This window comes from Crinia signifera, chromosome 4, assembly GCF_055691185.1.
Source record: "Crinia signifera chromosome 4, ASM5569118v1, whole genome shotgun sequence".
NCBI lineage: Eukaryota > Metazoa > Chordata > Amphibia > Anura > Myobatrachidae > Crinia > Crinia signifera.
In genome coordinates, this window is record NC_139220.1 from 248,408,756 (window position 1) to 248,422,313 (window position 13,558).

General features: G+C 40.9%; 1 protein-coding gene across 12 annotated transcripts in view; it reads right to left on the reverse strand.

Moving 5' to 3' along the window:
• Nucleotides 1-13,558, reverse strand: part of AKAP13 (A-kinase anchoring protein 13) — a 200,581-nt gene that overhangs the window by 15,473 nt on the left and 171,550 nt on the right. For 7 of the 12 annotated variants that reach the window (XM_083184216.1, XM_083184220.1, XM_083184219.1 and 4 more), the window contains 8 exons: nucleotides 12,817-12,884; nucleotides 9,586-9,649; nucleotides 8,750-8,888; nucleotides 7,703-7,815; nucleotides 4,183-4,365; nucleotides 1,392-1,642; nucleotides 400-525; nucleotides 189-306 (listed from right to left, as the gene is read on the reverse strand). In XM_083184216.1, the coding sequence (XP_083040342.1) occupies nucleotides 189-306; nucleotides 400-525; nucleotides 1,392-1,642; nucleotides 4,183-4,365; nucleotides 7,703-7,815; nucleotides 8,750-8,888; nucleotides 9,586-9,649; nucleotides 12,817-12,884 (1,062 nt within the window). The remainder of the gene's footprint in view (nucleotides 1-188; nucleotides 307-399; nucleotides 526-1,391; nucleotides 1,643-4,182; nucleotides 4,366-7,702; nucleotides 7,816-8,749; nucleotides 8,889-9,585; nucleotides 9,650-12,816; nucleotides 12,885-13,558) is intronic. The other 5 variants (XM_083184218.1, XM_083184223.1, XM_083184222.1 and 2 more) reach the window with 1 other exon arrangement.

Sequence of the window (13,558 nt, forward strand, 5' to 3'; positions counted from 1 at the left end):
ACACAAAAAATGTGGAAAAAAAAAAACGTTGACCTTTTGACTGTCGACCTAACGAACCTGTCGCCCTTCCTGCATGTCGACCTAACGACTGGAGACCTAATACATGTCATATGTATGGGGACCTTTACAATTTGGTGGTCTACAGAACCAATGATTGGAAAGCCTTGGTACAAAACATGCACAATTACCTTTTGTATACTGCAGTATTCTCTGTAAAAGTACTGGATACTTTGTAATCCTTTGAGTAACCAATAATATACATTCTGGGATCCCAAGCCTCCTGACAACAGCACTACTTCTCTTTTTCTGAAACAGAACAGAAAGTAGGGGAGAATTCCATAACATCTAGCAAAACAGTTGTTCTCTCATAAAGTAAAGGTAAATCCATTATTTTGATACCTTTATAAAGGCCTGAAACCTCTTATCCTTCGACAGAAGGTCCTTGAAATAATTAACTGCATCGTTGTGGTGGCCACAGAACTTTCCGTACGTTTTCTTCATGCGCTCAGCGTTTTCTCCAGAAAACTGTGAGGAAGTCAGCGATTAGATAATTTTTTTCCAGGAACTGACAATTTTTGCACACATAATAATTAGGGATAAAAAAGAAGCAGACAATTAGCACCGCGTTGCGTGATTTACTCATAGTTGCTCACCACGGGCTGCAATTGTACCAGAACCCATAGTAGTAATTTTCACATACAGTAGCATGGCAATTACAAATCCTACAGTACATTAAGGAAAATGTAAAGGACTACTGAAATACTTCTAGTAATACAAACCGTTATCAGTCTGCAGTCTTCCATGTTGACATATGACTAGCCATATAAAGTCCTCCATTGCTGCCATTCCCTTACCCAACTACCTGGATTATATACTTGGTAGAAGAACACTTGATTATTCGCTGGCCCGTTCGCACGGAGCAGTGCGAACGGGACAGCCACTAATTATACCCCTTTTGCATCACAGAGCCAACCTGTGTCGTGCGCTTTCACACTAAACCCGGGTCACACGTTTATACAGAGGAAAACCTTGGTTTAACCCTTCTTGTTACCCGGATGGAATTGCCGAGTTGGTTTACCCGAGTTGTAAGCTTTGGTGCTTTCACACAACACCTCGACGTAGGCAGACACGTCAGCAACCCGGCAATTACCCTGGTCCGAGTTGCAATGTGAAAAGAGTACACATGAGGAAACAAAGCAAACAACCAGTTTTGAGGATTCTGAAGAACACCACCACCCCCCCCCCCCCCCCCAAAAAAGTAAGGCATCAAAATGCTCGCCAAATAAATAATGTATATTCTTTGCTAGAACAAATCTTATCAAATCTGACCACTCCTTTGGTGAATATACACTCTACAGATAAGAGTCGCAGGCAAAAGTCACAATCGGTACCTGGTGTACGAGAACATCGCCAATCCTTTTGATGACAAAGTTCTTCTCACTCTTTTCAGCTATCGATTCCTTTTTCCTTTCTAGTATTTGTTGGAAAAACTGAGTGTGGATGTCCAGCAAATCTTCCATGCATGGAAAGATCTTCTCCAGGACCTGCTGCTCTAACTGCAGCTCTGTCAGCATTCCACGGCAATAGACGTCACTCATGATTTTTAGAGTCCGCATGTGGTGCATTTCTGTCTGCATCAGTTCTGTGTGGAAGCAAAAGCAGGATGAGATCACTCAGGATCCACAGCAACGCCAGTGCTTCCCTTCTCCATCCAGTCCTCAGGTAAACCTAAAGCTGGATACACGCTTTAAAGGAGCATACACACTGTACAATTTTTTTGACCAATTTGGTTGAAAGACATTTCCATTGAACCCAGTGTCCTGGACGAAAGATGTTGACAAAATATATTGACAACAAACGAACGACGAATGATGATGCGCATACCCGCCAGTTGTTCATCAAGATTGTTCGTCAACTGTGCATGCAGCTCAATTTGAATATCTTTCAAAAAGAGCCTATAAACTGTAGCTAGATCTTTCGTCTGTCGTCAATATCTTTCGTCAACATCTTTCGTCCAGGACACTGGGTTAAATGGAAATGTCTTTCAACCAAATTGGTCAAAATTGTACAGTGTGTATGCACCTTAAGATTATCTGTCCAATCTTTCTGATTAGAGCGAAAATCTGGTAATGTATATACATCAACCAATTGACCACAAAAGCTGAAAAAATGGTAAATGTTTGTTTGGATAAATTGTTTACATCAAATGGATTTAACAAATGTGTCTGAATGTCCATTTTTTTAATCTTTTTTTCCAGTGTTTGGGAGCAAATGCTTGTCATTTTCTCCCATACATTATAAGATTATAATTGGAACAAAAATCTGTTAGTGTGTATCCATCTTAACAGTGCATAGTTTACACATCTCCTAGCTGGTGCACAGGTGCATACATTACTATCTGACACGAGATCCACAGGTGGTGCTAATTATTTCACTTGTGATACTGTGAAGATACTGTGAAGACCTGTGAGACCTGTGAGACATGGCTGAAGTCATTCTCCATATACCTGAGGTCTAGGGATGGAGAGGGAGGGGAATCTAGCTGCTGATACCTGTCCAAAAAGAATGGATTGCGTTTGGCCACACTTGTTGTGGTCACTGATCATTGATGTTTACCGGGACAGGGAATTGGGGATTTGTTGTATTTCATGCATTAAGTAACTCCCTGCAAAGGAAGTACATGACATTCTTTGGTAAAGCACCTACACAAAACACAACCAATTCCTTCCTCTCCCCTATGGACTGTAACAGTAGTATGTACAATTTCAGCACTCACACAATACCAGTCATGTCCCGAGTGAGTTACAACATAAAAGAATGCAAAGGTGCAGCAATTGTGCAATGCTCCAAGAAGGGGGAAGAAGAGCTAAGCAGAAGGCCTATCATGATTATATATCCATTATTCCTAAAATGTAACCTTACAAAAAGAAACTAAACAGCATGGATTTTATTAGAGGGCCCATGGCAAATTCACAAAACAAATAGACAGAATTTTGAGATTTTTCTTGTAAAATTCTAGGATTGTCATCATATTTGTGTTTGTAACATGCTAAGAGTTCTAATAAAAATATATTAAGCACAAAAAAAATCCTTATGAAGAACTAAACTTAAATATGAATTTGTAAGTAAAGGCCTTTTGTACAGTCTGTGTCTGTAACAGACAGGCAGAAATGTCTTTGCCATTTAAGATACAGTACTGTAAGCCTTACAGTACTGTATGTGCTAATAGAAGAACTACCATATATACTCGAGTATAAGCCTACTTTTTCAGAACATTTTTTATGCTGAAAAAGCCCCCCCTCGGCTTATACTCTTGTGAGGGTCCCACGAGTCAATACCTTTTCACAGTTTTTTGTTGTAAAATTAGGTGCCTCGGCTTATATTCGGGTTGACTTATACTCGAGTATATACGGTATGAAGGTTTGAGGAAGAGGTGAGAGTATGCCTTTAGGTTCTGACCTGGCAGAGGAAAAGAGGACTAAACATGACAAAATGTGATCTTTCAGATATGCATATAGCCTATAAATACTACACTAAAAACAAACAAATAAAAACTACTATGCAAAAGTCAGGCTACAACTTGCTATTTCCAAAACTTTTTCAGAAGTTATAGGGTGTAAACACTGCTAAATTTCATCTATTTTTCCTATTTGATTTTGCTTATAAGCAAAATCGAATCAAAATCTAATGTTTTCGAATCAAATAGAAAAATAGACTGTGGAGGCAAAACTATATAGTACATATCTGTACTATATGGTATAAATGTGTACAAGGTGCTGTGTGATTCGATCCCTATTGAATCGGGATTGACTAGAATAGGAATCACACGGTGTGTACACTCGTAAAGCCTACATTTTCCAAACATCACCAGTTTTGTAACAATGTACCAATAACACCAATACCTTCCCCCTTGTGCAGTAAACATGTTAAATGTGTACTAATAAAATGTACCTTATCTCAACTGCACATAAGCCAAATAAACCTGTAGAACTGTTACAATACCGACTTTTTTCTCATTATACAAAGTATTACACAAAGTTGGTAAAAGCTCAAAAGTAACAGCAAAAAGCATTGTGAATTATGTATGTAAAACACAATATGTACTTTAGATTTCCTAATCTGTATATCCAAGAAATGGACGAATATGACAAAAAAAAGTGTCACGTATTTCAAACGTCTTACCATATATGACATCCTGGCGTTTCACCACATCTTTCTTCTGAAGCTTAAGAAACTTGCTGTCCACTACCTGGCTCCAGGACTCTGCCTCCAGCTGCCTGGAATCCGTCTCAAAATCCCCCATGAGCTGGCCCTCGTTCATATCAGTGCCTGTGTGCACAGCAGAGGGGCACGTTATATAGAGGCCTGGCTTGCCCAAAACAAAATAGATAAATTTCAATGACCACCAAAATACAAATAAGGGCCAACATGAGAGCTTTGGCCAATACAATCCTATTTTTAAAGCAAGATGTGTGGGGGGAATTCATAAATACACCTAAAGGGAAGTATATGTTCTCATAAGAAAGCTCTCATAATATCATGTAAAGATTTACTTTTTATAGTACCATGGCTGGGGTAGCCAACTTCAGTCCTCGAGAGCTACCAACAGTCAATGTTTTCCAGATCTCCTCACAGAATCACAAATGAAGTCATTAGCTGCACCTGTGGATCTTTTAAAATGTGTTATTGTGTAATGAGTGCACATGTGCAGCAGATAGGTTGTCTGGAAAATGTGAACCGTTGGTAACTCTCGAGGACTTGAGTTGGCTACCACTGTACTATAGAATGTTAGTAATTTTCTATCTATCTATCTATCTATAAATAAAGGTACTTGTTTCCTAGCAGGGCGCCCAATTTCAGTACGTACGGTACCGTACTGAAATAGCATCGAATGACGTTCTAGTGGCATGCGATGCGATTTCAGTACCGCTCCCGTTCCGGTCATTCCCGCCCCCTGTCAGATTCTCTCAGAAATCATTCTGAGGTGATTTTCTGACAGTACTGGAAGCATCCCTCAGAGCTGCTGGCTAACTATCGCAGAACTAAAGCACATTTAGCAAATGGCTGCATCGATGAACATCTTTAGCTTGCCTCAGAGTGGCCCACTGGTTTCCAGGGTGCCGCTTATCGGTTGTGACCTTGGTGCACTTCATTTACTCCTGGGCACAGGAGCTCACCTCCATTGAGTATTGTGAGCAGCAGCTTCACATTTCTGAAAAAACTGCGGTCCTGTACAACCGCTGGATGCGGGAGGCTTGCGCTCTGGAAATTATGGTGCAGCCACAGCGGCGGATCGGTGGACCTGGCCACATTGTGGAGTAGATGAAACGTTATTTGTTAAGCGCAAAAGTAACGTCGGCCGGATTTTACCACAGCAGTGGATTTTCGGTGGAATATGTAGGGAAACCGGACATTGTTTCCTGAAAATGGTGCCTAGGCGTGATGCCACCACATTGATGGACTGTATAATTGACAATATAGAGCCGGGCACCACTATTTATATGGACTCCTGGAGGGCATACAGCTCTCAACAGCTTGAACTGGCAGGATACCAACATTTCCAAGTCAATCATCGCTACAATTTCATTGACCCGGCCACAGGGGTTCATACCCAGAATGTGGAGAGATTGTGGGGCGCATGTAAATGGTGCAATAAGCGCCAAAGAGGTACTGCGCAACACAAGCTCCAATCCTATCTACAGGAATTCATGTGGAGAAAGACATTGGGAGCTGATGACCCATTCCACCGCATACTCCAAGCACTTAAGCTCCTCCCTAAGGATGATTAAGTGTGACTTTATTTCTTGATTTTTAAGCATTAATGTTGTTGTTTTTAAAGTTCATATATTCTTATTATTAATTATTGTAATCAATGTTCTTAATAATTTATGCTTCTTCAATGAAATTATTTAAGTAAATTACAGTTATTCGTTAACACATGTCGTCATTACTGTGTCAGCTGTATGATATCACCACGACTATCCACGCCACCCCGAAGCAAGGGACGGCGGAACGCGTCATCCGACCTTTTTATACTCCCACTATCCACGTCGGCGTGGAGTTGATTTTATATAGTTTGGCGAGCGCAGTGAGCCACCGAGCCCGAAGCGTGGTGAGCACAGCGAGGGGACGCGGAATACATGTAAAGTAATCCGTGTGCGCTCGCCACACTATATAAAATCAACTCCACGCCGACGTGAATAGTGGGGGTATGAAAAGGTTGGAGGATGTGTTCCGCTGCGCTCGCCACACTTCGGGGTGGCGTCGACAGTGGAGGTAACGCAAAAAAATGGCATAGGTGCTTTCAATAGTAAGCACCCATCACATCTCATACTCAGCACACATCACATCTCATCCAATCACACATCTCATAGTAAGCACACATCACATCTCATCGCATGGGTGCCTTTTACAATGAAATATCGCATCGGATCGCACCCGGTCTACAGTGCCCTCCGATCCCATGCGATATTTCATTGTATAAGCACTCCTGTGCACTTAATATGGACATCGCATTGCATGGCACGGCACTATACACGCTGTGCGATGCAATTTCACTATGGAGAATAGCCCAGTACGCTAAATGCCTACTGGGCGCCCTGCCAGGAAACAAGTACCAAAAAAAATCTTTATACAGTAATGCTTTACAATATTTTCTTATCACAACAAATTTGAAATGAGAGCAATGACAAATTAAAGAAGCGCGTTTACTTTCTTGAGATGGATTTCTGTAATTTCCTGATACATCAATTTTCAGAAACAAATCCTGATGAAGGCATATACATGCGGTCGATCATACCGATCATGAAGCTTTGATATGTACTCGACATAAGTTGATTTAGAAAATGGATTTGTTGTACTTTAGATCCACGTGGCTCCCAACTGGAAGTAGTGGGGCGGGGCACATTTCCCTAACCACGGTGAGTGACGCAAACTGTGTGAGGGGACGTGGTACATTAATTGGGGGTCCATATGCTGAAACTTACAAATTTACTTTAAAAAACCTTTTCATGTGTTGACATGGGGGGGGGGGGGGGGGGAAAGAACACTAAACTGCACACCCTGGACATATGAGGTGCTACCTGCTAAGACCTGTAGTGCAGCAAGCAGGAGGAGGAGTTTGCAGGTGCACACTAAATATAAATGCTAGACCTTTTAATATTATTGCTATATTGCATTTCTGAGGTTCTTAGCATAATAAACAAACTGAAGGGGTGATGGAAAGTGTATGAGTTTGTTTAGTATATATGTAGCACCCTTCACATTTATTATATCATTTCCCTTATCCCTTTTACTATCACTTTAATTTCACACCAATGTGATGCCATGGGGTGTTTCTTCTGGGCTGGCCTGGGGGATCCTGTGCCCTAGACCTGTCTCAGATTAGTGTTAGGGACTTGTCCTATTGAGGTAACCTGGACGTGGTGGACAAGCCCATAATAATGGCCATCATTATACTAAGAACCTCAGAAATGCAATATAGCACTAATATAAAAAGGTCTAGCATATATTTAGTGTGCACCTGCAAACTCCTCCTCCTGCTTGTGTTGACATGACCTGATCGACCTTGTATGCCATAACCCATCTCCTCTGGCACTCTGTAGCGCAAGCATCCTTCAGGCATGTGCATATAGGTAGGATTTTTATTTTTTTCTGGTGCTGAAACAATATTGTGTATACACAAAAGGACATAGAATTTCACCTTCATCAACAAGAGACTCCATAGACTCGTTGACCTTGCTAATCTTGTGCAAAGAGTCTGTAGACTGAGATAAAACTCTCCATGTGCCTAGAAAATTTTCATCACAGCCAATCCTGCAAAAAAAAAAAACATATTGACATTGGGGCTGAGCATACAAAGCATGATTACATATACAGTATCACCAGAGGCGCTCCAGATTTATTGTGCAGACTGTCTTCCTGCTCTGCTTTCAGTGTATGGGGCATGTGATCAGATGGCCAAACAGTATGTAAAAGACCTTTAAACGTGAGAAAACACATGCTTATTTACATTACATTACATTAGGAGGGATTGCTGACTCCAGAATGCCATTGGAGAAGCCAGGGGTATCTCCAGGTAAGCTGGCTCTCAGATGTTATATGCCATTATCATGTGGCCTTACACTGGGCTATTAAGCCCAGACATATATGTTATTGCTTATGGGATGGGTTTGGGAGTGTGGTCCCCCTCATGTTGATATGGCTGGTCTGCTCTAGGTTAGCACACCCTAACACTTTATTAACACTTATTTTTACCTATCACATTGTATATATTTTGTATTTTAATCACAGCTTCACTTCCCTACATAGCACTTATATGCTTATTAACCCCTACTAATTTTCATTTGTGTGCTGTCCTGGAGTACTCAGCCTGTGTCGGCATGTTGGGGGCCCACACCCCAGACCTATACCCAGTATTAGGGACCCCCAGTGTTACAGACGCCTTGACGTAAGGCCTGGGGGCTTAGCCCTTTATCTGCAGATATATACAACCAAGATCTCTGTATTATCTGATTATTATGTAGTTATTTTCTCATTCAGTGTGCAATTGGGATACAAAATGTTTTTTTCCTAGCCAGAATTACCCCTCCCTTTGGCACCTGAGTGACACACCTCTGATTGAGCAGCTTACGAACAAATGTGTTATTTACATTACATGCAGAACAGAAATCCAGTTAATGAGGGTAAATGGCAACTGAATACCTGATCCCATAGCTAGAAGTAAGCAACCAAAATACAAATGACCTACCCTGCAATGTTCTGTGTAGAAATACTTTTGGAAATAGAAAGTGCGGTCTGTGGTCTTCTGCTATTGAAGCTGAGTGACGTGAAGGTGTTCTCATCTGCTACCACAATCGCCGAGCGAGGACGCTCCTTTGGTTGAGAACCTGAAAGAAATATTACAACTATATGTTAATGACAGCAAAGCAGTTTGTACATTCTAAGTGCATTTTATTTAACAATTAAGTAAAAACTCTTATATTGAAAATAAATATTGTGTTTGGTAAGTAGAGGTTGCTCAATACTTTTCTGTGACCAGTTTCATTAGCAAAGTAATCCGTATACAAAGTACAGGTATTCAGTCATGAAAACCCATTGCTGCTATATTATACAGCACGTATCTAAAATGAATTTCTTGTATTTAAAAAGGAGAAACAAAATATATGTAAGAAAGAAATGATCTTGGTTATGTACTACTACAGCAAGAAACAAGAGGCGAAGCTGCCGTATTCTTGTTCCGCTGAAATCTAGATAATGCATATTAATTATACATAACGGCTTACTACAGTATGTACCATCACCTTTGACTAAAGAACCAAACTATAAAGTCATTAAGAAACATTTATAGTCTCTATCAACAGTTATTTACACAGTGCTCATATTACACAGTACTTTTGTCACTCACACCCATCCCTGGCAAATTGGAGCGTGCCATCTATATTGCCTATCACAAGAGCAAACACTAGGGTCAATTTTGGTTGGCAATGACCTCAGTGATGAAACATGTGAGGCAGTAATGCCATCCACTGTACAACTGTGCCTCCCTGGGAAATTACTAAGCATTGACGGTCTGGCATTGCTTACCTTTATTTCTCATGATGACCGCAGGTAGAGAGGAGGTATCATGGGGCTGGAGAACCTTTTGTTGCTAAAAAAAAAAAAATGTGTTTTTTTTTATTAACAAATGTATGACTGAATGTATCTGTAACACTGCCGTTTTTAGACCAACATTTGCAACAAATTTTTGCAATTATCCATATAAATAAGATGGTAATACATGTTGAGTATCCCTTATCCAAAATGCTCAGGACCAGGAGAATTTTGGATAACGGATTATTCCGTATTTCAGAATATTTTAATGTTTCAATAATGTATTTTGAAGTACCTTGCATTTATGCTGTATACACACACAACAAACACATGAAATGCACACAAATATATTTTCAAAAAACAAGGTTTCAAAACATGAAAATTTGTGTACTATCTCAGATACTGAATTTGAATGCCAAGCAATCATTGTCTTGTACATATATAGTGCCAGTTACATATTATGTCCTCAGTAGTGCTGTTACAAATGTCCCCAGTGAGTTTTTATTTAAAAAAAAAGAAAAGAAAAAAAATTAACTTTCTGGAATGTTTGGTTTTCGGAATAATTTGGATAACGGATATTTGGATACGGGACACTCATCTTGAAAGACATTTTCAGAGCAATATCAGAAGATCCATTACAAATCTAGCAAACACTTTACATGAGGCAGGTTAAACAAAAGGGATGGCTCCAACCTTTGCGTCGAATTTAATATATTAGAATAAAAAAAAAAAAGCAACACGTCTGTGGTATTGTATTGGACTATATTGATTATCCCTGGTTTGTTGTTGAGGTCCTTGTTTTATGAAATAGCAGTGAACCTCATGATGTCATATCGTAGGATCATCATTTATTTATTTATTAACAGTTTCTTATATAGCGCAGCATATTCCGTTGCGCTTTACAATAGCAGACAGTGATACAACAAAACAGGGTATTTACAGACAGTCAAAATGTAGGAGGGCCCTGCTCGCAAGCTTACATTCATCATGGCAGGATAAAAAACAAACAAAAAATCTATAACAAAGAACGGACTAATGACCCTGTACATCTCTGGTAAAATGTCAGCCCTCCAAAACTGGCTCTGATAACAACCTTAACATGACCTGCGGCCGAAGAAATAAATAAAGGCATTGAGAATTTACATACAGACAGGGCTATTTTTGTGCAGGCTCCAGCAGGAACTGTGGCCCTTATTCTAGTTCACTCTTTCTGACAAAATATTTCTTAGATGGACAAAACTATGTGCACTGCAGGTGAGGCAGGTGTAAAACCCCACCCAAATCTAATTATCTCTGCACAAGTAACACCTGCCTCACCTGCAGTGCACATGGTTTTGTCCATCTGAGGAATATTTTGTCAGAAACAGTGAACTAGAATAAGGGCCACAGTTCCTGCTGGAGCCTGCACAAAAATAGCCCTGCATACAGATATAGCCAAACTTATCAAGCATCTGCCAGTTGCAGGTCTGACATAAAAAGGACACTGGGAAATGCGTACACCCACCATCGTTCTCATTCGCTCGAGTTGCACGCGCCACTCACAGCACAGCGAAGCGTTTCAGAGTTGCCGGTGCAATTTGCTGTGCAAAGTGGGCACTAGCAGCCATATTGCAGCTCCAATAAGCATGGCTATTATGTTAATTGGGGCACAGACTTTACTGTTCAGTAGCCCCAGAGCCCTAATCATAAGTACCTTGTGCAACATGGGTGTCATTCAGGTGCGCTTGCAGACACTTGGTACTTCTGTGCATGAGTGAATGGGTCCCACAGGATAGGATGCAGGCCAGCATCAGACCATCATTGATTAAGAGTCTGGTGCAGTTTGGGGAAGGGGGTGGCAATGGGCACAGGGAGGTGTGTCGCCAACATACAGGGTGGGAAGAGGCCTCTGCGACGGGGCAGCTTGTGCCACATGCTGCATGATGGTGGGTGCTTTGATCTGATGCTGTATCCTAAGGCACAGCTCGGAGCACTACTGCAGCAGGAGGCATTGGCTTGTAATATTATTTATTTATTTGCAGTTTCTTATATAGCTCAGCAGATTCCGTTGCGCTTTACAGTAGTAGACAGTGGTAAAAAAAACTGGGTAACAACAGACAGACTTGGAGGTTAGAGGGCCCTGCTGCAAGCTTACAGTCTATAGGATAGACTCCTCCTGCTGTATTACCATACAGCAGTAATAGCAACTTCAACTGCACCTGAATGACCCCAATAAACAAATGAAGAGAAAAATGAAGGGAAAGGTTGCACAATCCAGGTTTAGCAGGCTAAAGAGACAGGTTGGATACGAGTGACGCACGCCATGCAGCATTATGTTTAATCAGTGATTTTATACCAATTCCTTTGCTACTAAACAGCTAGTTTTAGTTTGTTGCCCTATCTAGCCACAGGCAAAATTGGACAATGAAGGGGGTGTGCAGAGGTGGTGTTGGTCATATGAACACAGTGATCCCATAAGCAAAATTGAGGAAAAAGTGTGCAACAATGGAATCATAACAGGCCCTTTACACCATGTGGCCCAAATGTTATTATATCTGTATGAGAACACATCTGTATCACAAATAGCATTGTCTACATTTGCCTGGATAACACGCACTTGTACCCACATGCACCGGGGCAGCTGTTCTGAGACCCGAACAATAATCTAATGCAATCTATTCCATCACTAAGAGCTAGATACATCAGTGAGGACCTGCAAGACTACATATTTATAAGGCCATGGTTTCTAATGAATTTATAGTCTTCCGTCCTGTAAATACTGGATCAGCCCGTAAAAAAAATCCAATACCTGCAGGCAGTAGCTGCCAAAAGATCAGACAATGTTGATTATTTTTTCCACGTTTAGGTCACTAATCAGTGTATAAGAAAAGGATGATGCAGGGTTCTCAGCCTTTAGGAGACTCTCTCAACTATTTAGTGATGGAAAGGAAACTTCAAAGGGTCTCTCTCTTACACATTCACTACAGTACACAGGTTAGACTAACCAGATAGATGCTGCAATAAGCGTCAATATACAAAATAACCTGCACCAGAGAATCTGACTAAGGATCACCTAGTTCTGGAAACCCACGTGTATAGTGACTGGTAAATAACTACAGAAAGCCAATGCCTTATTTTGCTTGCAGAACCGCACAATTAACCTCCTTTGATTACATTTTTGAACAACTTTTGAAGGAAGGTTGAAACAAGAAGAAACGTTAATAGAACACAAAACAGGAATCCTACCTTCATTTTGACCTTTGCACAGGGAGTGAAGCTCTCTCTACAGCTTTTATGCACAATTGAGTTACAATCTGAGGAAGAACAAAGAAGCAATAGTAAGCAGTGTTTATATACAAAGCATCACTCAATAAAAAAAGAGAAACATGCATTTATTTTTTTCATGGTAAATGAATAACAGCTCACATACTGCTAATTGCCAGAGTGAAATGAACTCTATTACAAGCGGTAGCAGCATGTAATAATAAAAGCAGCATGTTGCGGAATTGGAAGACACAGCACAATGTGTGACAGATGACTTGTACATCCACAAATACCTACAACATTTAGCCCTTGCTAATTCGGTCATTGGCGGTTCCATATTCTTATGGAATTGCATTGGCTGGTTCAGATCCTTAGAGCAGTGTCACTGGCTGGTTCAGATCCAGCCATTGGCTGCCCAAAGCCCAATAAAACAATGCCAATGTCTTAATAAATGCTGCTTGTACATCATCATGTACACGAATAGCATATTCGATATATAAATATCAACCTATGAACACATTTTTTGGTACTTGTGTAGTATCACGGCTCCCATCGCATTCACAGGTATCCGTGTCCCATCGCGGGCTTCACAGGTATCTGTGTCCCCTCGCGGGGCTCGCTGCACTCGCCACGCTTCGGGCTCGGTGGCTCGCTGCGCTTGCCACACTTTCTATTCTCAACTCCACCCCGACGTGGATAGTGGGGGTATGAAAAGGTCGTAGGA